This window comes from Tasmannia lanceolata, unplaced genomic scaffold (assembly GCF_043159265.1).
Source record: "Tasmannia lanceolata isolate RefF3 unplaced genomic scaffold, GAP_Taslan_0.1 ptg000002l, whole genome shotgun sequence".
In the NCBI taxonomy this organism is placed as follows: Eukaryota; Viridiplantae; Streptophyta; class Magnoliopsida; order Canellales; family Winteraceae; genus Tasmannia; species Tasmannia lanceolata.
In genome coordinates, this window is record NW_027518679.1 from 21980489 (window position 1) to 22003492 (window position 23004).

A 23004-nucleotide genomic window follows, 5' to 3' on the forward strand; every position below is an offset into this window, starting at 1 on the left:
GCAAACAACACCAATACCCAGCATGGCTGCAGCAACAAGGAACCACGAATATGGGTACCAGCAAGGAGTAAAGGACCAAATAAGGGTTTTGAATGGAGAAAAACCCAAGAATAGGAGGCCGGCTAGGGTTTTGAAGGAAGATGTATGCAGCAACACTACGGGTGGGGCGGCTAGGGTTTTGGGGGTGAGGGAGGCGACGACTATGGGAAAAGAGAGGAGGGCTAGGAAAAAGGAGGGGAGGTGGTCGGCAACACAAGGGGGTGGCTAGGGTTTTGTGGGTATTTTTTTTAGAGGATGGGGGGGTGGGGGTGTGGGGGGGAGAGGGAGGAGCGTGGGCGACAACAGTAAGGGATGAGGCAACTAGGGTTTTGGAGTGAGGGAGCGGCTAGGGGAAAAAGGGGGTGGCAGCTAGGGTTTCTCCTCCTTTCCCCTTTTTTTTTGTTTTACTAATGCTATGATACAATGTTCAATGTATTCGAGGTTCCATTGGAGAGAGAGAGAGAGAGAGAGATTAACTTCTCTCCCTCTCATAATATGTATTATATACTCGAAACTAGAGTTACATGAGAGAAGACAAGAATGCCCCTAAATGGGTACACTAATTACACTACTCCAACATTTTTTAAGGAGGTAGTTAAGCATTATGGTATTCCCAAGCCCATTATTATTTTTTTTGAAAGGCGACATATATTTATTGATACCATGAAAGATACAAAGGGGACAAGAAGTCCCTAGTAACATCACATAGCATCTATAAGGGCAAGTCAGGGCATACCCTGACTTACGAAAGTAGCATTGGGACTATCACTCCTGCATTCCCAAGCCCATTATTTAGAATAGAAATACCAAATTCCTTAGTTATTTTTGGAGGTGTTTATGGAAATGGATTCGTACTAGCTTGCTCTATAATAGTTCCTATCACCCTCAAATAGATGGACAAATCGTGGTGGTGAATTGAACCTTGCGAAATTTTCTTAAGAGTATGGCGGCAAAAAGATCCAAGCAATGGGATATGGTGCTTCCTCTAGCAGAGCTCTCTTATAATTATTGATATAGTGCCAATTTGGGAACCATGTCATGCCTAAGTGGCTTGGGTGAGAATACCCAAGGTTGTTTTGTAATGAATGCTTAGAAGACTTTTTCTACAACTACTCATTCACTAGTCCTAGTATGTTGTACTTCATTAAGAGGTCTAGTAAGTTGTGCTTCATTAACTAGTGTTTAGTAAGTTGTATTTCATTAAGTCTAGTAAGTTGTGCTTCATTAACTAGTGTTTAGTAAGTTGTATTTCATTAGTAAGTTGTGTTATTGAAAATTGTAGTCGTTGATGTTGTGAGGAGATTCCTATGGAAGAATCCAATAAAATGAGTTGGATTCTTCCACAGGAATAGGATAAGTTACATATGTCCTTTGCCTTGGGGAAAACTTTCTAAAAACTTTTTTTTTGTTGTTCGTGTAGGGCTTGCTGTAACCAGAGCCAAAAAATCCAATTAACCTAAAAATAGGGCAGTAATAGAGGAAACCCAACTCGACTGGTTGCATATGGCAACTGGTGGCCGACAAAAATTGGCAAGGTCAAGATTTGGGGCGACTGGCAAGGAGCAGATTGGTGCAGTGGTGGCTGGGGCAGCTCCGACAAAAAACGACAAGTTATTCAGCAACCATCCGACAATCAAATCAATTCATTGATGGAGGCTGTATCGTCCTGAAAAAAAAATGATGATCGGCTTGAGGATGCGACAAACGTCGGCAACGGGGAACGATCAGTCGATAAATTGCTGCAGTAACTCGATGCCGGACTGGGGATCTGCTGGAAATGGAGAAGCAGCTGGGTTCTGCAGCAGGGAAGATTACTTGTGCACATGCCGGTAACTCAAGGAGGCCTGGGTCGCGGCTAGTATCTAGGAGAATTGCAAGTCTTTGTTTAATCGGATGAAGCAGGAATCAGGATTTCTGGGTGTAAATCGCCTAAAATAAGGGATCGGAGGCTATTTTTTTGGAGGTATTGTGATGCAAAAGGCTGAGTGAAAACAAGGTTTTGCATTCAAGAAGTCTGCAGGTGGTCTAGAAAGGGCTGGTTTGTGGGTAAACCAGGTGTTGCTGCAATGGATGGGATCTTTGGGCTGTTTTGGGTGTGAAGTGAGTGAAGGAAAAGGTGGACTGGTTTCTGCGTTTGAACAGAAACTTGGGTCTTCTTTTCTAGGTTACATGAACAGCAAGATGTTGAATGCGATGGGATCCTGGGTTGAGGGGCTGGTGACTGTACGGTGAAGATGAAAAGGTGTGTGTATCAGTTGAACGAAGAGGATGGAAACGATGGGCTGTAGTTAAGGAATTGCGTAAACAATAAGCAGAAAGGTGGACACGGCTAAGTTATGGAGTGCTGGTCGTGAAGGGTGGTGCACAATGGTGAGAAAGCCAGAAGATTTTCATTGGAGACTCCTGGATCTTTCGCTCTAATACTAATTTGATGCTGGCCAAGTGAAGAGAAGAAGGAGAAGGAGAAAAAGTAGATAAGAAGAAGAGAAGAAGAATAGGAAAAGTAGGAAAAGAAGAGAGGAAGAAGAAGAAGAGAGGAAAGAGGGGAAAGAAGAAGAGATTATCGGGAGACAGCTCTATAATCAATCTTATTCCAAAAACTATATTATCCAATACATGAGGCCTCATATATATAGGCAATTGAAATAATATGGAAATAAAATCTCTAAATCTAAATAACATGGAAATAAACCCTAAAACTAAATAACATGGAAATAAAAACCCTAAAAGTTTATGATACTTATTGCAAAAATATGCCACTTATTGGGCCTCACGGGTTTGCGATGCCCCTACGATTCCCATAACACTGTAGGGAAAAATGAGAACTCGGACAAGAACGCGGCCAAGATAAATGGGAGTCGACTTGGGGGAGTCCATGACGACGTGAAGGAGTTTTGACAGTACAGCATACCACCTTCTACTGATGCTCCGTTCATCTTACGGCCACTTAATATCAAATACATTTCATTATTGTATCCAACTCAATTTATAAGAGGAAAGAGCCTGATTTGCCCACTTCCCAAAAAGTTACTTCTGTCACCAGTTCTATAAGCAAGGACCTCACAACACTAAAGGCAATGTCGCCAACCATGACCAACATAATAACAAAAAGTGTCAGTTGTGGCATCTAGCCTAGTACCACCCATTGTAGCAAGAAAGGTGTGCTTGCTGATAGTAGGTGCCACCAGTGAAATATCTTTGAGTTGGAAGATTAACTCCATTTTAGAGTTGCCACCTAGGTCAGAGCCAAGGACCCAATATTAACTCTAATTGCTACCGATCTTTTATACCTAGAGGGGTTCAAAACCAGGTTCAGTAGTTGGAGGGTATTAGGAATCAACCCTGCCCATTTGAAACTGATGTCCACTTATACCCACGAGCTTTTGATTGTAACCTAACATGCAATACAAACCATGGTTTTAAATTTCCACTGAAACCAACAAGAAACGACCAAAATGTTTCCATTGCCCACCCCAATGAAACCGAAACGACCGAAATGCAGAAACCAAAATCGTAAGTGTAATAGTAGTATACTATATCGGTATGTATTACATAATTACATTTATATGATTGCATGTGAAATGCGGTGCATGTATTACGTATAAATATTTATATGAATTACATGTGAAATTTGGTACGTGCTAAATTATCAGACATGCACGAGTCACTAGGTATTCGATGTTTTTGAACCATTATGCATGTTTGTCTTGCTTATGTGATCGTTTCTAGAGGTGCATTTGTGCTTATTCTAACATTTTCCGAAGTTTCATCTTTAAATTCTAGCATTTGCATATGTTTCCATACGTTTACGTGATTTTATAGGGTTTCCACTGAAATTTCCCACTAAAACCGAAACGTTTTCACTTCTGCGACGACCAAAACTGAAACTGAAACTGAAACTGAAACCGAAACCGTAACCGAAATTTGAAATCTTGATACTAACTAATGTGCTTAAAAGGAGGTGAAATCATGCAAAACTATCATGTATCCAACTATACATGTATGAAACTAATAAGGATGAACACAAACATGCAATTCAACTATTATTAATCTAGTATGGTCTGAAATAATTTAAAAGCACGCTAATAAGCTATCCTAACATGCATCTCAAGAAAAACAGGAAAAACCAGGAACCAAAGCTGAATCCAATTGGGACTGTCTGCAAAATGCAACTTGATCGGCAACCAAGCTCACCGATCGATGTCGTTAACCATCGATTGGTAGAAACGCCTACTAAGCATCCATCATTGCAGAAACTATTTCACAAGGTATTTTATCTAAAATAACAATGAAAGTTTTGATAACAGCAAACTGATTTTGGTAGACAAGTCGAAACATAAAATTAAAATGAAAATAACCATGATTAATAGAAGGATGGAATCTAAATAGTTTTACAAATTAATTGATTTGAAAAGCAATTAGTCCTATTTAAAGAATCAAAACTACTAATCTATATTGTAAGATGCAATCCTAAGTAAGCCAATAACTTTGAAAACGTGGTAAAGATCTAAACTAGCTAATTGAAATTATAAAAAAAAAAACCTAAAACTCATGTAAACCGAGTAAAAAGAAAGAAAACCGTAAATAAAACTAAAAGCAAAATAAAGCTCCTGGCCCGGGCGGCTTTTGCCTCGCATTTTTTCAAAGTTGCTGGGAGTATGTAAAGGAAGATCTCCTCCGCTTTTTAAAGAATTCTATGATGGTATGGAACTGGATTGTGGAACCGGAGCAACATTTATTGCATTGATTCCAAAGGTGAAGGGTGCCACAACAATATCAGAATTCCGGCCAATCAGTTTAGTTAGAAGTTTGTAAAAGGTACTTGCCAAAGTGCTAGCTGAACAGTTAAAAAAGGTTCTTCCATCAATTATCTCCGGTAGCCAAAATGCTTTTGTTAGTGAGAGACAAATTTTAGATTGTTCACTTATAGCCAATGAAGTGGTAGACCATCATTATAAGGTTGGTCGAAGTTGGATATGGAAAAGACGTATGACAGGGTGGAATGGAAATGTTTTGACTATCTCATGTTAAGAATGGGTTTTGGGCCTAGGTGGAGATCTTGGATTATGAGGTGCATATCGTCGACATGGTTTTCAATTCTCATCAATGGATCTCCAAAAGGATTCTTTAAATCTTCTAGGGGTCTAAGACAAGGGGCTCCTCTTTCTCCATTCCCCTAAGTCATTGTGGCCGAAACTTTGAGTAGGCTCATTGAAAAGGGGAGATCATGCGGTTTAATCGAAGGTTTCAAGATAGGTGAAAGTGGAGTTGAAGTGACTCAATAATAATTTGCAGATGACACTTTGTTGTTCAGCTCTCCTGACGTGATTAATGTGTTGAATTTGAAAGCTATTCTGAGATGTTACGAAGTTATAATGGGGCAAAGATCTAATTTTAACAAATCCAGAATGTTCAGCATCCATCTTGAAGAGGAATCTTTTCAAGGACTAGCTGGGATCATGGGGAGTAAGGTGGACTCCTTTCCCAAATCATACCTTGGTTTGACACTTGGAGTAGGAAGAGCGAAAAAGGTTCATTGGGACAACATTGTAGAAAGGGTGGAGAAAAGGTTGGATACATGGAAAAGGAATATGGTGTCTAGGGGTGGTAAAATTACTCTTATTAAAGCAATGCTTTCCAATATCCCAATTTACCAAATGTCCCATCAATGTCGTTAATAGAATTGAGCAAATACAAAGGCGCTTTCTTTGGGTGGGTTAGATGATAAACGTGGTATTCCGTTGGTTAAGTGGGAAGAAGTTTACAAGCCTATCGGAGGCGGAGGTTTAGGGACAAAGAGAATCAAAGAAGCTAACATTGCATTGTTAGGTAAATGGTTGTGGAGATTTGGAAAAGAAGGCTATCATCTCTGGGTCAGAGTCATTAAAAGTAAGTATGGTGCTTTATCAGGGAACTGGATTTCAGTAGACAATTTTAGACATCAAGTGATGATATAGAGAGACATTTTGAGATCCAGCTATTTGTTTAAAGGAGGCATAAAATTCAGGGTCTATTCTGGGGATAGAATTTGGTTCTGGCATGACATGGTGTTATGAGAGATCTTTAAAAGATATGTTCCCGGACTTATTTGTATCGGCAGTGGCCAAAGATAGCTTCGTAAAGGATAACAAGGAGAGGAGGAATGATAGAGTTGAAGGAGTTTTTTTAATCGCGAATTGGCATCAATGGCTAGATTTCTGGAGTTGATTGAGGGGGGCTACATAAAACAAGATGGGGAAGTAAAGGAGTTTGGATCTAGAATCCATCTGGCTACTTGTCAGTAAAATCCTTCTATCATCATCTAGTGGCTAGTCTGGCGTCTTCCAAGGTGGCTAGGGTGTGGACCTCCCAGGCTCCTCCTAGAGTTTGCACCATCGGATGGGCGGCTTTGACGGAAAGAATCCAAACTGCGCTCTCTGCCTTGAAGCGGGAGAATCAGTTAATCACCTATTCATCCATTGCCGAATTGGTAGAGAAATATGGAGTAAACTGCTAAACAGGTTTGGCATTTGTTGGGTTTTCCCTGCAACCCTCTTTAACCTTTTCTTGGGATGGTCGTCAAATCCGTGGAAAGAAAAAGGAAAAAATCTATGGAATGTATCTTTCCTAGCTACTATATGGGTGCTATTGAAGGAAAGAAACGCTAGGGTATTTAAAGGAGTTTCAAAATCCTCTGCTTTCCTTTTTATTAGAGTGATTCCCTAACTGTTTCTTGGGCAAAGCCTCTACCGCAATTCAAATTTGTATCAGCCTATGATCTTTGGGAAGGTGGAGGGACGTATGCTATAGTGTAGAGGTTACACAAAAGCTTGTTCAAGAATGGTTTCCTCCTCTCCCGAGCTTTTTGAAGCTGAATTTTGATGGCTCAAGTTTGGGGAACCCCAGACCAGCGGGAATTGGGGTCGTCGTAAGAAATGATCGTGGGGAGGTTTTATGGTGTTATGGAGGTCCCATTGGGATTGCGGATGCCATGGAAGCGGAGGTACGCGCGGTATAGCAAGGTTTGCAGTTGGTGGTAAGAGATCACCTTAATAATGTGGTGGTAGAAGGAGATTCGTTGAATGTTATCCGTTGGTTCAATGAATCTCACTATCCCCCTCGGAGGTTTGATAGGTGGTTCGACGAGATGTTTGATTGGGCGAGATCTTATGCGTTTACTTTGCGGCATGTTCAGCGTTCTGCTAATCAAGTGGCGGATAGTCTTGCTAGAGATGGAGTCCTCAAGGATTCTTTAGCGCTTTTTGACATGCTTCTGCCTTGATTCCTTTTTTCTTGTGCTTCTTCAGTTTTATGTATCTTCTTTTCCCTCTTTGTATCGACCATCTCGTCGCTTTGGATTTAATAAATTCCACTACTATTTTCAAAAAAAAAAAACTAAAAGCAAAATACTTACTTGAAGATGAGGGAGTGGAAGTTGTGCATTCCTCAAGTTTCTCTAAATGAGGGATTTGGAATTCTCCCAAAGAGTTGTGGATGGTGCCGTGTGCTCTCTCCCAGAGGAATTGTGTAGTATTTTTGTGATTCAAATCGTCCTCTTTCATAGTGTAGGTTTTGGAAAAATGATTTGGGACCAATGTGAGACTAAAACTACGCTTAAAATCCAACTTGGAATTAGGGGTGTGCACTATTCGGTTAACACCGAATTAACCGACCGAACTGATTAGGATTTTCGATTTCGGTTCGGTTACCTGTAAAATCGATTTGGTTTCGGTTTTGAAACTCGGTATTAATCGGTGTTCAGTTTCGGTTTCAGATTCCAACGTAAATAAATACGGTTAACCGAAAAACAAATATATGTCACTATTGTTTGTCCACTTGCATTAGTCTCGCTAATATTTTTCAAGGCGTGAGGGGACTTTTGTGCCAGTGGCCATAAAAAGCAGATAGTGACAGATATGATAGAACATGTGAATATATTTAATTGCAAGTGGACAAAAGAGTAGTGAGTGGACCACAACAGGTGAATATATTTAATTGCATTCATATGAACAACCCTGACTCCCCAAGTGAATTGATATATCCACCCCTTTTTTTACTTGGGAAAGCCTCCACTATACTAAAAAGAATACACAGTCACAAGGGGTTGTCCCGTGTAAAAATAAGAGTGAATATATTACTAAGTAATATTAACTTAAAATTCCTCTTTCACTTTCGTGACCTAGGTCACACAAACAAAGCCCATTTTTCTTTTCTTATCTAGTTCTCTTTACTCTCGGATTAGGGTTTGTCCGCCGCCTCTCCAAGATTCCAACTCCGACAACCCCATCTCTGCGGCCAACAACTTCTGGTTCATTTGAAAGAGAAATAAGGTTTGGCTGAGGTAGACTGAAAGAGAGAGTTTTTTTTAGAGGTTCTATTAGGGTTTCTTCAAGGAGGAACAAAGAGAATGGGATTTTTTTGGAATTGTTTAGAAGAAAATCAGAGAGGGTAATTATATCTTCTTCTTCCTCTGTTTATTCTTTTATCTATTATTTTCTTTCGGTTATAACCGAACTAACCGAAGAACCGATTTTTTTCGGTTTCAGTTAAAGTTCGGTTACAATGAATTTCGGTTCGGTTTTGGTGCCCTTCTCCCACTAACCGAAATAATTTGGTTCGGTTTTTTCAAGCAAATTCGGTTCGGGTTTAACCGAATGAACTTTAACCGAAACCGATTTTTTTTCGGTTTCGGTTAAAGTACGGTTACAATGAATTTCGGTTCGGTTTTGGTGCCCTTCTCCCACTAAGCGAAATAATTCGGTTCGATTTTTTCAAGCAAGTTTAACCGAATGAATAGCCCTACTTGGAATTGTTCCTCGATGTATTTTTAGAAAGAAGTTTGGTTTTGAGTGCCCAGATTAGATTGTGCCAAAGTATAATTGCTCTTTAGTTAGAAATCAAAGGCTGGGATTAAGGTTGGATTTGGAAAGGATTGTGTTTAAGAATGCTAATTGAAACAAATCACTGCCAATTTTGGATAGTTTCTAAATTTAGTTCCTGCATTGAACCACACCAAATATCAATCGGAGCACAAGTATTGCATTATGTAGATTTGACAATCGATCGGCAACGTTGACTGTCGAACGGCACCAATTCAGGCCCAATCCATGATTTCCGCAATTTAACTCAAACTATTCCAAATCATTCCCGATACATTTCTTTCGGCTGTCGAGGGAAACACTGATCGTCATTAGACCACACCACCTCAGTGGTAAGTGGTAACTAATGGAAGGTCAGGCATGAATAAAATGTAAGGTGTACAGATGCCCCTTTCAACTAAGGCTGCAAGGCGACCGCATGTCAGAGCCAAGAGATGACAAAAAAAAATTTTGATTGATTGACAAAATCAATGGTTTTGTTTCCTAGAATTTTTTTCTCCATCATAAGCAACGTTGCTCTCCGTCCCTCTCTGACGAAAGAAACTACTATTAGTGAAGGAAATCATTGAAAGAAAGCGAGACTTCATTGGGTTATATGGTGAAAGTATTGGCTAGAAACTACTAAAAGTTGTAGTATCACCAAAAGAACTGGAAACTACCTACAGATTTGAAGGAGATATTGTGGTGAGAGTATCGCCAGAAGAAACTGTGATGAAGAAGATGTCATCGGTAAAAACTACTATCAATGTGGTTGTCACAGAAAGAAAACTAAGATTGGTGAGAATGACATAAAATAAAAAATACTATCGATGGGAATATCATCAAAATAAATAGCTATTGATGAGATAGTCATTGAAAAGAAACTACTGTGAGGTTTACTATCAATGAGAATATCATCCAAAGAAATTGCCATTGATGAGAGTCATTGAAAAGAAACTAATGTAAGTGAGGTTTTACTGATGAGAATGCCATCAAAAGAAATTGTTATTGATGAGATTGTCATTGACAAGAGACTACTGTAAGTGAGGTTATCACTGAAAGGAACAACTAACTGTGAGGATATCACGGAAAGGGTAACTACTAATAATAAGAATGTCATCAAAAGTAACTACTATCGGTGAGGGTGTAACCAAAAGGAATACTATCAGTGAGGATAAAACTACTAATGGTTAGGGTTTCACCAAAATAAATTGGTACCAATGGTGAGGTTGTCATGAAAAGAAGCTACTGATGGTGAGATTGTCATCAGATCCTACTCCTTCGCAACGCAAGTCCAATCCAACAAAAGTAAAGGTTGAGGCCCGAAGGGACCCTAAAAATCAATAAATCATGAAACAATTCCAGGCAGGTTTTCCCATGGTCACATCATACTCAGACTGTTTGGCCAACATAGTGCCCATACCAAAGAAGACAGACGAGTTTGCATGTTTTGACTATAAAAGTTTGAACATTGAAAGCACAAAAGATTGTCACCCATTTTTGCACATTGATTTCCATACACAATATTGTGCGACACGAAATGATTGCATTCATTATGGCTTTTCATGATATAATCGAATACTTACGGCTAGAGAATATAGGAAGGAAATCTCATTCATCAGACCTAGGGAACCTTTTGTTACAAAGACATGCCCTTTGGACTTAAGAACGCAAGCGTCACTAATTGAAGTCAAATGATTACCCTCTTCCATTGTATGATCCACAAAGAAGTTGAAGTCAATGTAGATGACATGGTAGCAAAATCTATGGACAGGGAAGATCGTCCCAGAGCTTTAAAGAAAATCTGTTATCAATTAAAGAAATATCAGCTTTGTCTCAATCGAACCAATATATAATCAGCGGATCATGTGGGAAATTATTAGATTTTATTGATAGCCATCGCGAGATCGAGATAGAGTCCTCAAAGATCAAAGCCATAAGAGATCTTCCTCCATCACGGAGTGAAAAATAAACCATAGGGCTCTTTGGGTGCATCAGCATCCATTATATAAGTTGGTTAATCAAGAAACCAAATCCTACATGCTCAAAACGAACGTTTAGGAGGAATAGAATGATGAATGTCGTGTCCTTCAAGAAAGTCAAAGAGCATCTATTCAACCCACCTTTTTTGCGTCAGCTGCTCCAAACATGCCTTCTTTTCTTCATCTATCCACCATAGAATCGTCAATGGGGTGTCTACTTGCACAATACAACAAAGCTGGAAGAAAATATCAGCTTATCTATTACTTGAGCAATTCTTCTCTTATTCCTCAACCATTCTCAGTTCTTCCCCACCTACAACCCCTTCGAGGAAATCCCTGCTTACGAGTATTTTAATCCCGCCGACAAAAGCTTCCAAGAAAGCCTCTACTGACATCCTCCCATGAAAACCAAACCTGTAAAGCCTCTTTTGTTCTAGTAGGAAAAAGTTTCTGCAAAACTCCCTTCTCTCTCATATGCTCAATGAACATTTTGAGGAAGCAAAATCATATTAGAACGAGATTCCTGAGTTCCGCTCCTAATACTAAGAATGAATCGTTCTTTGTCAGTTCATTTCAATAGCATCATATTTCTCTTTTTTCTGTTACTTGCAACCCCACATCTCAACAGGTAAACTATGTCAATGAAAACCCAAAACCACTATTAGCAGTTTTAGTCCCCCAAGAAATCCACCAAGAATGATACTTGACCAAATTTCAACAATCCTTCAAAATTGCAATCCCTCAAACAGATCTGGCAACAATCCTGGACCCAGTGATATAATCATTGCAGCCAAGCAAATCTCATGCTAGAACCTGAAATTGCACAATTTATGGCTAAAACCATTCTAAACATCACTTTTGTGACCAAAACCACTCTATTGCTGCAAAAATATTACCTCAGCACTCCCTTGTTCTAACAATGCGACAATTGGAATTCTTTGAACATGGGTTGATTACTCACTAGAGAGATATTTGGACTCTTGGGAGGATGGTGGTTGGTTCTAGCAGTTTCTGGTTTGGTTGCACAGTCCAATTGGATTCCGAGTGCAATTTGCGCGCGGAATCGTAAAATGTAGAAAGAAGCTTTCTCTGTCTTTGTTTTCTTTACATTTCCATCCTTGATCCACTTTCATTTTCCTACTGCCAAAGACAACCTGTACTCCATACCTTTCAATGCAAACATGTATGTCTCATACAAACCCTCAAAGTAGCAACAATCTTATCCCAACGGATCCAATTCAGAGTGCATCTGTAGGGCGCAACATCATTCACACATTCACTACTACATAATGTGCCCCACCACCGATCAATTTGAACAGTCTATTTGATAGCCCCTATGTTGGATCTCCAATGGCCCAAAGATCACATGAGCCAAACAATACCAACATCTTAGTAAATACACATTTAGTGGTTGGATGTTGAAGCATATAGGCAAGGCCCACATTCAATAGCCAACATATATATATATATATATATATATATATATATATATATATATATATATTATTGGATATTAGGATTGTCTGACCGCCATAATTTTAAAGCTATTGGAGATTCAACAAAGAGCCTATGAGATAGACAATTTAGATCAACCAAAGGTGCGGCTCCACTACATAAAAATGCGTGTGCTTCATCGTATGAAAATGCAGTCGTGCCCGACTAAACCATTCCTCTCTAATTCAAGTCCCTTTGATTTGTTCTGGGCATGTTTGATTTTCTTAATGGAGAAAAAGGCAAGTAGCCCACATGGACCAATCCAGAGCCCATCCCAATCCAGAGCCTGCATTAAATGGTTTGAACTTGGAACCATTTGCTCAGTGAGCCCTAGAATTTCACTGATTAGACGACGTATTAGATCAAGTAAATGTCTTACTCTCACACCATAAAGCTGAAGAATCAAGGACGGATGGATAATCTTAGTCGACAATAATCATCCAATTCTGACCATTCGCTGTAAGATTCCCCGGTTGAACAATTCTGATTGCCAATCAAAGAACATTACATGTGCAGTGGAAATGAATCAACTAGGGCTGTTCATTCGGTTAAACCCGAACCGAATTTGCTTGAAAAAACCGAACCGAATTATTTCGGTTAGTGGGAGAAGGGCACCGAAACCGAACCGAAATTCATTGTAACCGAACTTTAACTGAAACCGAAAAAAAAATCGGTTCTTCGGTTAGTTCGGTTATAACCGAAAGAAAATAATAGATAAAAGAATAAACATGGGAAGAAGAAGATATAATTACCCTCTCTGATTTTCTTCTTACAATTCCAAAAAAATCCCATTCTCTCTGTTCCTCCTCAAAACCCTAATAGAATCTCTCAAAAAAACTTTCCCTTTCAGTCTACCTCAGCCAAACCCTATTTCTCTTTCAAATGAACCAGAAGTAGTTGGCCGCGGAGATGGGGTTGCCGGAGTTGGAGTCTTTGAGAGGCGGAGGCCGCGGAGATGGGGTTGCCGGAGTTGGAATCTTGGAGAGGCGGCGGACAAACCCTAAACCAAGAGTAAAGAGAACTAGATAAGAAAAGAAAAAAGGGCTCTGTTTGTGTGACCTAGGTCACAAAAGTGAAAGAGGAATTTTATGTTAATATTACTTAGTAATATATTCACTCTTATTTGTACACGGGACAGCCCCTTGTGACTGTGTATTCTTTTTAGTATAGTGGAGGCTTTCCCAAGTAAAAAAATGGGTGGATATATCAATTCACTTGAGGAGTCAGGGTTGTTCATATGAATGCAATTACATATATTCACCTGTTGTGGTCCACTCACTACTCTTTTGTCCACTTGCAATTAAATATATTCACATGTCCTATCATATCTGTCACTTAGGGGTGTAAACGAGCCGAGCCAAGCAGAGCTTGGCCCAGCTCAGCTCGACTCGTTAAGCTCAAAACCTGAGCTCGGGCTCGGCTCGGGCTCGGCTCGACCAGGCTCGCGAGCCCGTGCGAGCTTGCCGGAATTAATGGAGGTCTAGATAGATCGTAGTGATGTGATGAGGATGGATAGATATGAGGGAGTAGATGGAAGAGATGGGTTCTACAAAATCAGTGGAAATAGAAGATTCTAGCCAAGCTTGGAAGAAATGGGGTAGGGTTGCTGCTAGCATAAGGGAGGAATGAAATGGGGTAGGGTTGCTGCTAGCATAAGGGAGGAATGAAATGGGTTTGGGTTTGTGAGGGAAGCCAAAGGTAGAAGAAGGTATAGATATAGGCTGAGGTGGGTTTGTGTCGGCGGATTCCGGTGGGATCACCGGAATTAATGGGTATGGCCGGATTTAACATAGAAACGGATGATGAAATCATGAAAATGATGGTTGTGATGAGGTGGTGGTGGAGGTGAAGGGGGTCGGATCTGGGTGGAGGTGGTGGTGAGGATGGCCGGCGGGAAGGATTTGCCGGAGGAAGCCCATCTCTTTTTCTCTCTAAGCTCTCTCTCTCTGTATTTTTTTAAAAAATCAAGAAGGGAAATGAGTAAAAGGTATTCATTGGATAATATGGTAGAACCTAATAAGGCATTCATGTTTTTCTGGGGAGAAAGGGCTAGCAATTACATCACCCATTAATGCTCTGTTGTCTTTGGTCAATAAAGAAAAGCTAGTGAAGACCCTATGGCTAAGGCACTGTCAGTGCTAAGAAGCATCTTTTGTACAGCCTGTATGTGTGTCTTCATAATCACACCAACTCCTCGTCTTTTCTTCATTTTTTATCCATTTTACTGTATGTGTATATAATATAATATTTAAATACATTAAATCCTTAACAAGCCAAGCCTAGCCTAGCTCGGGCTCGTTAAGCTTAACGAGCTTGGCCAGCCAGCTCGGCTCGGCTCGTTAAGGATTCGAGCCGAGCTCGAGCTGAGCTTTTTCCGAGCCGAGCTCGAGCTCGAGCGAGCTTCCGAGCCAAAATTGACACCCTTACTGTCACTATCTGCTTTTTATGGCCACTGGCACAAAAGTCCCCTCACACCTTGAAAAATATTAGCGAGACTAATGCAAGTGGACAAACAATAGTGACAGATATTGTATTTCGGATTTTCGGTTAACCATATTTATTTACGTTGGAAACCAAAACCGAAAATTGATTAATACCGAGTTTCAAAACCGATACCAAACCAATTTTACAGGTAACAAAACCGAAACTGAAAATCCTAATCGGTTCGGTCGGTTAATTCGGTGTTAACCGAATAGTGCACACCCCTAGAATCAACCAACAATTTGGGATATGGAACAAGTCCTAGCAAAGTATATACCATGGTAGCAAAATTTCTTACCTGTTTGTTTCAAAGATGCTTGGACCTATGATACAAAGAAAATAAACAAAAAGAAAAGAGTACAATGGGCAACAGTTTATAACTACCAAATAACCTTCAAAAAGCAAACAAGAACTAAAACCTTCCACAATAACAATGGGCAACAATTTTATAACTTCCGCACAAAACATCAAAGACCAAGCAAGAACTAAGCCCTTCTTATTACAGAAGGGTATATAATTACACTGATCATGTGTGTCAAGATCACTTATGATTGACGAAAATGCCTGGGGAATGAGGAGTTACCAACATCCAATTGCAATCCACCCACAGGCAAAACTTAACAATTGGGTGGTTAGGACCATTCATGTACACAAGGTACAGGAACAATTTCCATTTAACATCAAAGGGAATGATACAATGTTGAACAATGATACTTGTAAAAGGACCCAACTTGATCCCATCACCTCCTAAAAGTTAGGCAAGTGGGATCCACTCACTCTGATTGAAATCATTATAAGGTTTCACCAGTAGCATAATCTTGCGTTTGGTGACCAATATAGGATCATTTTTTTCCAGATCAAAAGCCATGACATTTTCCAATATTGGATCATTTTCTACACATAAAAGTCATGACATCTTAGGTACTTAAACAGTATAAATGACAAGTGCTAGAAATTAAAGAGAAGATGCAATTGTGGAGAGCATAGCATCAAATGAAAACTATTCAATCCATCCATCCATTAAAATCCCACGAAAATTTTCATTTCACAGAATCTTGTTAATTCATCACAGTTAGATCAAAAGTGGGAATATGGTGACATTTCTTTACCTCCCACTTGTTGAGCATGCACTATAGTTTATTCTCTGTGCAGATACCATTTTGAACACCATTTTGAACAGCACCATCGACACTGTTGTAATATCCATGATAAGGAACTTCAATCATGGGTTTGGGTATTGGACGGCCATCAAAGTCTTGGGGAAAGAATTCGAAATCCGGTCCAAAATTGAACTTCACAACACAGTTAGGCTGGTTGGGGAGTGTGTACATGGATGCAGCGGGATAATAGCGCCCGCCATATAGATCAGTGAAAGCCACACCTTGACATATTCCATTCTTGAAGAAAGATATCTCACTTCCTGCATGCATGCATATGGTGTTCCTCGTAAATACATAGAAGATGGTTTTTGGGTAACACTGCGACAATATAAATTTCTATATAATTAAATTATAGAAAATTTCTCATCATAAAAGTGCTCAGGAAGCAGGCATCATCCATCTAAAGTGTAATCAGGTGTCCTTTCTAGTCTTGTGGAGGTGCATGTCACAATTGATCTCGTGAATATGATTATCAACCTTGTGGGCTTCAAATTTTTTAGCAACAATACCAAACTACAAATCTGTTTTTTTTTTTAAAGATAACGAATATTATTAAGCCAAAAGCAAAAAAAAGAAAACAGGGGACAAGATGTCCCCTGAAGAGTCCCAATCTGGGCATTACAAGGACAATCAACAGTTACATCAATTTCACTCCAGAGCTTGGATATCCAGCCCAAAAAAAGTGGATAGGCGATCCACGCCTGAATTCGCCAAGCCATCCGCCATTGAATTGGAAGACCTCCTGTGCTGCAGCTGTGGTTTGAGCAATCGTACGTGTCCCGAATGAATCTCATCTATGATAGAAGCGAGTCTCCAAGGCCTACGCACCGGTTAGACGCCCATGCTATTTTATTAGCAGAGTCTCCTTCCACAATTAGTGGAGCCAAATTATGATTTTTTTTAAAGATAAGTGGACCCAAATTATGATCAACATTCCATTTTAATCCACATAGGAGTGCCTTAGCCTCTGCCTTGTTTGAATCACATATTCTGGCCGGAAAACATGATTATGAATTTACCCATATGATCTCCGATCAAGCCTCCCAAACCCACCCTCGCTGGATTTCCTTTAGAACTCCCATCAAAATTAAGTTTGAACCACCCTTCCGACGGTGGAGACCATCGGGGTGAAATGCGATGCCTTCCTTTATTCTCACAGATAATTGTGATCCAATTTCTCAATATACTCCCCACAGAATACAGGATATCCCCTTTCGCACGAGCCCAAGCGATAATTGATAATTATTTATCCAGTGCAATATAGTGGTGCACTCGCTTCATCTCATTAAAAATCCTGTTGTTCCTTTCTTTCCAAAGGTGCCCGACCACAGCATATGGGATTGCCATCCACATCGATTGCCTGAGGCACCCAAAGAAAGCCCAGTTCCAGTCAAGTATTACATTGGATATTCTGTTATGCATTACACAAGAGACGCCAAAGGATTTAAGTATATTCATCCAGACTAGATGAGCAAAAGGACACCCCACGAACAGATGATCCAAAGACTCTTCCACATTGCAGCAAAGTACACATCTGCTTGCCATGCGGACCCCTCGCTTCTGAAGTCGGTCGCAGATGTTGATACCTCTGTGTACCACCGTCCATGAAAAAGCCACGACACGAGGGGGGGCGATTGGTTTCCAAATCTTGACACGCACGGACACAGGCTGGTTGCCGTCAGTAATCATCCAGAAAAAAGATCGAACAGAGAAACCTCCTTCTGAGTCAAGCATCCACACCCATCTATCCTCCTCATACTGTGATAAATATGTCCCAGATAGAAGTTGAATAAGATTTTGAAAAAGATCAATCTCCAATTCCTTCAGATTACGCCGTAACCGGATATCCCAGAAACAGCTCTTGGATTCATCATTTTGCAATAGATAATCCACAATTCTGGCCTCTTGATTCACCGCCAATAAATAAAGTTCCGGAAATCTATCAGCAAGAGTTGCTCACCAAGCCAGAGATCACACCAGAACCGGACATCATTGCCACGGCCCATTCTGTATTGGATATTAGGTAAAAAGAGCTCTCTTGTGGAGCAGATTGAGTTCCATGCACCCGATCCAAGTCTAGGGGACGGACATCTACCAATCCACTCACCCCGCTACAAATCATTCCCCGGTTTGTTTGTTTTTCTGTATTTTTTAGCATGTGCATGTCACAGTTGATCCCGTGACCCCATTAATGTCAGCAGCCTTAACATTTTTTTATCATCACTAAGAAACTAGAAATCAATCCCTGGTTTGTAACATTTTTTAGCATCTCAAAATGGCTTGTAAGTTGCAAATTGTTTTGGGAGGCAAAGTACCAAAAAATCACAGAGGTTGGAAGCAGCATCATCAGTTTGGATCATCCAGGACACTCCCTGTCGAATTCCAGACTAACATATTTCAATGGAAATGATGCCCATAATTGGACTAAATATCGAAAAAAGTTGGGAGATATGAATTTAAGGAATTAGAGATCAGATTAGGGAGATGATATTTTCACCCCCTCTGCAGTACGCATTCGCATCCCTTATAACGTGAACAGTGGGCAACTTTAACGCTTTTTGAGGAGTGGGTGGGGGAGCGCGGCCGATTACGTACTGCAGGGGGGATAAAATATCATCGCCCTAAGATTATTTGGTCATCTAGAAGACAAATTCTCAGTTAAATCTTTTTACACAAAGAACATTAGGACGCATCTTAAACCAATGTTGCCGAATACAACTATGGGGATGGGAAGCTCGCTTCTCGGAAGTGTGTTTCCAAAGCAGGAAATGGCACGCTTCCCAAAATGTTGGGAAGCGCATTTCCAAAACGTGGGAAGCGCACTTCCTCCCACTTCCTGGAAAAGCATTTCCGTGTTTGGGGAAGAATGTTTTGGATCCCCAGGGATTACATTTCGGGTTTTTTTGGAATCGTTCGGGATCTTGTTCCGTTACTCTCTTCCTCTTGCCTCTTCTTAGTTCTATGATGAAGAACAAGAGAAATGCAGGGAACTGGGCATTTACATGCAAAGTCATTTGAGTAAATGTCCATTTACTTCAGATTTGCATGTGAATAAGGGAATAGCTCCCATTTGGATTTATAAAAAATAGTTTCAAGACTCAATTCTATAAGGATAAAAAGTCAACTTTCCAGTTCTAGTACAAAATCCGACAGTTTTTAGTCATTTCGGGGCTGGGTCAAAATCCTAACTTTCAAACAATGGGGGCATTTTGCCAATTTTAAAAATTCATAAATTCTATCGTGACCTTACTTATAAATTCCATTTCATTTCGGACGAAATGGACCGGAATTCCGGTTCCAGCTCGGAGTCCGGAATGAATTCCCTATTTTTTCGTTCAGGACAGAATTCCGGTCCATTCCGGCCAAAATTCCGGCGACGAGTGGAATTCCGGACAAAACAGGCAAAACAACCTGTTTCATCTGGAATTTGTTGGAAATGCGGGAAAAAATCAAAAAAATTACAGCACTGCCATTAGGACCATTGGGAGGTGTTTTTTTACCCTTCTACCCTCATTTTTTATAGCCGTTGCAAGGGCATTTGAAATCTTTTTGCATCCAAAAGCCCTTAGATCTCTATATATACCCCTCTAATCATTTTTTCACGACCTTACAAACTTCACTACAACACTTTCCTACTTACCATTCTCTACTCTAAGCTTCAACTACACACTTCAAGCTTCTTAAATCTCTCCACATTCCAAGTCTACTCCATCCAAAGATCCAAATAAGTTGGATTTTGGATCAATCTCAAAAGGAAGGCTTCAAAGTACTAATTACTTATTACTTACAAGTTACACTTCAAGAGCTTCCACTACACTTACAACTACACTACAAGAGCTTATCTCCTCCAACTACGGCTTCAACTTCAAAGGCTACTCTCCTCCATTTCCAAAGGCTTCAACTTCGAAGGCTGCTCTCCTCCATTTCCAAAGGCTTCTACTTTCTCTGACACCTCCAAAGGCTTCATCTTGAGGAGATAAGTTGCAAGCTTTCTTTAAATTCATTTCCTTAAGTAATTCCCTTTTTCTTTGATTACAATATGAGTTCGGGACCATCCGGAGGAGACTCCTCTATTGGTTCCACACGACCCGCTAGATCGGATGACCCGGCATGGGCATATGGCTTAGTGATTCCGGGTCTGTGTTAGATGCAGTTTTTGTGATAAACTCATAAAGGTTAGAGGCATAACCCAATTAAAAGAACATCTAGCGGGTGTTCCTGGTGAAGTTTCGGCATGTTTAAAAGTCAATTGTTAGACACAAAGAGGACAATTGACTTTTACCAAGTGGGTGTACTCTAGCACGTTGGACCAAAAAAAAACGCAACCCTGTGGAAGTGCAGGCCCTCTTTGTTGAAATACGCTAAGTTGAGGTAAGAGACTTGGATCATCTGATTGTACTAGAAGATTCCCTCAACGTGATTCGTTGTATGAACAAGGGCACGACCTATCAATGGAGATGTGCAGACGCGATTGAAGAGGTCCTCAACTGGGTTGAGGGCCACTCTGCTAGGTTCCAGGCTTCCAGCACATTTGGCGGTCCACAAATTTTGAGGCAGATCATTGTGCTGACTCCAGTCAACAATTCTGACCTGGAGCTTTTCAAATTTCTTCCACCTTTAATCCTTTATTTGTATTTCCTTTTTTTCTTTTTAATTTAACTTGCATCGGCCATCTCGGTCCCTAGGCCTTACCCCTTTTTATTAATAAACTGTTGCCATTCAAAAAACAGGAGTAAATGCCTAAAATCCCTTTGAAAGGGTTCATTAGCATCCAAGGAAACGTCTCTTTTCTTTCTTTCTTGTTTTACTTTTTTTTGTTTGAATGGTAAAACCTCTCTTTTCTACTAAACAGATATAATCTTTTTCTAACCTCTACCAAACATCTATTTTTTTCTAAATGATATTAATAAATCTAATCACATTCAAGGGATCACCTACAGCTATAAATTTCCCTTAAATTAATAAATTGGTGTAGTATAATTATTGGACCATGTCGTGACACTAGTGCCTCTGCCTCAATCCTCTCTCAATGGACTGGAAAATGACTATCTAATAACTCCTACATGATCCCTAACAATGTAACCCATCCTCATCAGCCCAAGCTCACCGAAAGAAGAGCCGTCAACTTTGTGCTTGAGATGATGAAGTGGAGGCGGCTGCTAATTTGCCACCTATGAGACCCAAATACGGATATGGATACAGACAATGGCACAGGAAAGGAAATATGACTTGGCATTTTCAAAAATGTAGGACACGATATGGAGACATGTATCTCATGTCATGAGAAGACAAGCAAGTATGCAACATCTATAATTTAAATATCATAAAACTTAACTAGATTTAACTTAGATGATGATAGTAACAATTAATAATGAATGGAAGACAGTAACAAGTAAACAACATGATAGTTAATCCGAATACAGGCATATGTTTGAAACAAGATAATTATTTGGCCTATTTGGCCAATTGAAGTATCCGTGAAGTATTCATGTAACATAATTTGCCACCTATGAGACCCAAATACGGATATGGATACAGACAATGGCACAGGAAAGGAAATATGACTTGGCATTTTCAAAAATGTAGGACACGATATGGAGACATGTATCTCATGTCATGAGAAGACAAGCAAGTATGCAACATCTATAATTTAAATATCATAAAACTTAACTAGATTTAACTTAGATGATGATAGTAACAATTAATAATGAATGGAAGACAGTAACAAGTAAACAACATGATAGTTAATCCGAATAGAGGCATATGTTTGAAACAAGATAATTATTTGGCCTATTTGGCCAATTGAAGTATCCGTGAAGTATTCATGTAACATGTTGTGTCAGACAAGGTACTTTGGGCCTCTATAAGTATATGAGCATCATAGTTTGCCACCTTTTTCTCATTGCTTCAATCAATGTTTAGTATTTCATTCCAACACCCATATGTTGTGAGTTGGGCATTCATTTCTGATGCTCGGCTGATAGATGATATCTGATAAATGATATAGCTTTCTATCTATGCGTTGATAGCTACTACGCATTTATTTTATCTACAAAATCTCACGGCAAATGATATAGATTTTCATCTACACCTAGATAGCTGAACACTTTTCTTTTAGCAACAAGATTGTGTTCCCAAATCAATCACATTGTGGCCTGCCTGTAAAGTTAGCTTCCACAACACAGTACCACTTGATGCAGATGAGTGCACTATCCACGCCTCCAAGAAAGAAAGCAATTGATCCAAAGATGGACCAACTTAATCCAAAATTAGAGAAAATGAATGCATATAACAACAAAGTGAAGGTTAGAAAAACAGCAAACTAATAACTGTTTCCTCCTCAACATGACACATGATGCATGTATTTGGGAATCACCAATGTAAATGAATGGAATGACCTACCATAATAATCATAATGCCCTGAAATCCAACAAAAAGCAACAACTTTGATAGGACCTAAGAAGAACCACAACCTACTCGTGGGAGACACTAACTCACTAACCACATACACCAAGGACCAACAAAGTGATGAGAATGTCGCATCTAGGTAGCATTCCCACTCTCATGATCCCCACCTAACCTATGGATATACAAACCATTTAGGAGGTATGACTGCCTAAGAGGTGACATGAACTCCCCATCGTTCAAAGCTCTTTTAAAAAACATCTAGCCACCCTATCAGCAACCCCACACATTTCCCTTCATGACCATATCATAAGATTTATAAACACGTCATGGGAAGCCCATTCCCCAAAATACTCCCCATATTTCTTTTATTACTTGATTCCATAAGTCATTGCCTTCCTCTCCAAATCATCACAAAAACTTTCCCAAGGAGGGTTGATTCATTTCTTTGGACCTCCTCTTTTTAATTGAACACCCCATCCCCGGCTAGCAAATTGATATTTCATTTTGGTCTCATCATCATTCCAAAGGAAATTCTTTGATAGCCTCTCAAGTCGATCCGCCATAGAAGCCAAGAATATAAATAATGACATAAAATAGTGGCAC

General features: G+C 39.9%; 1 protein-coding gene across 6 annotated transcripts in view; it reads right to left on the minus strand.

The window, feature by feature from the left end:
- Positions 1 to 23004, minus strand: part of LOC143888177 (protein TRAUCO-like) — a 45732-nt gene that overhangs the window by 20576 nt on the left and 2152 nt on the right. For all 6 annotated transcript variants that reach the window (XR_013254528.1, XR_013254508.1, XR_013254523.1 and 3 more), the window contains exon 2: positions 15943 to 16253. Coding sequence is in view for 1 of the 6 variants with exons in the window: in XM_077392711.1 (XP_077248826.1) it covers positions 15964 to 16253 (290 nt within the window). In the remaining 5 variants the exon portion in view is untranslated. The remainder of the gene's footprint in view (positions 1 to 15942; positions 16254 to 23004) is intronic.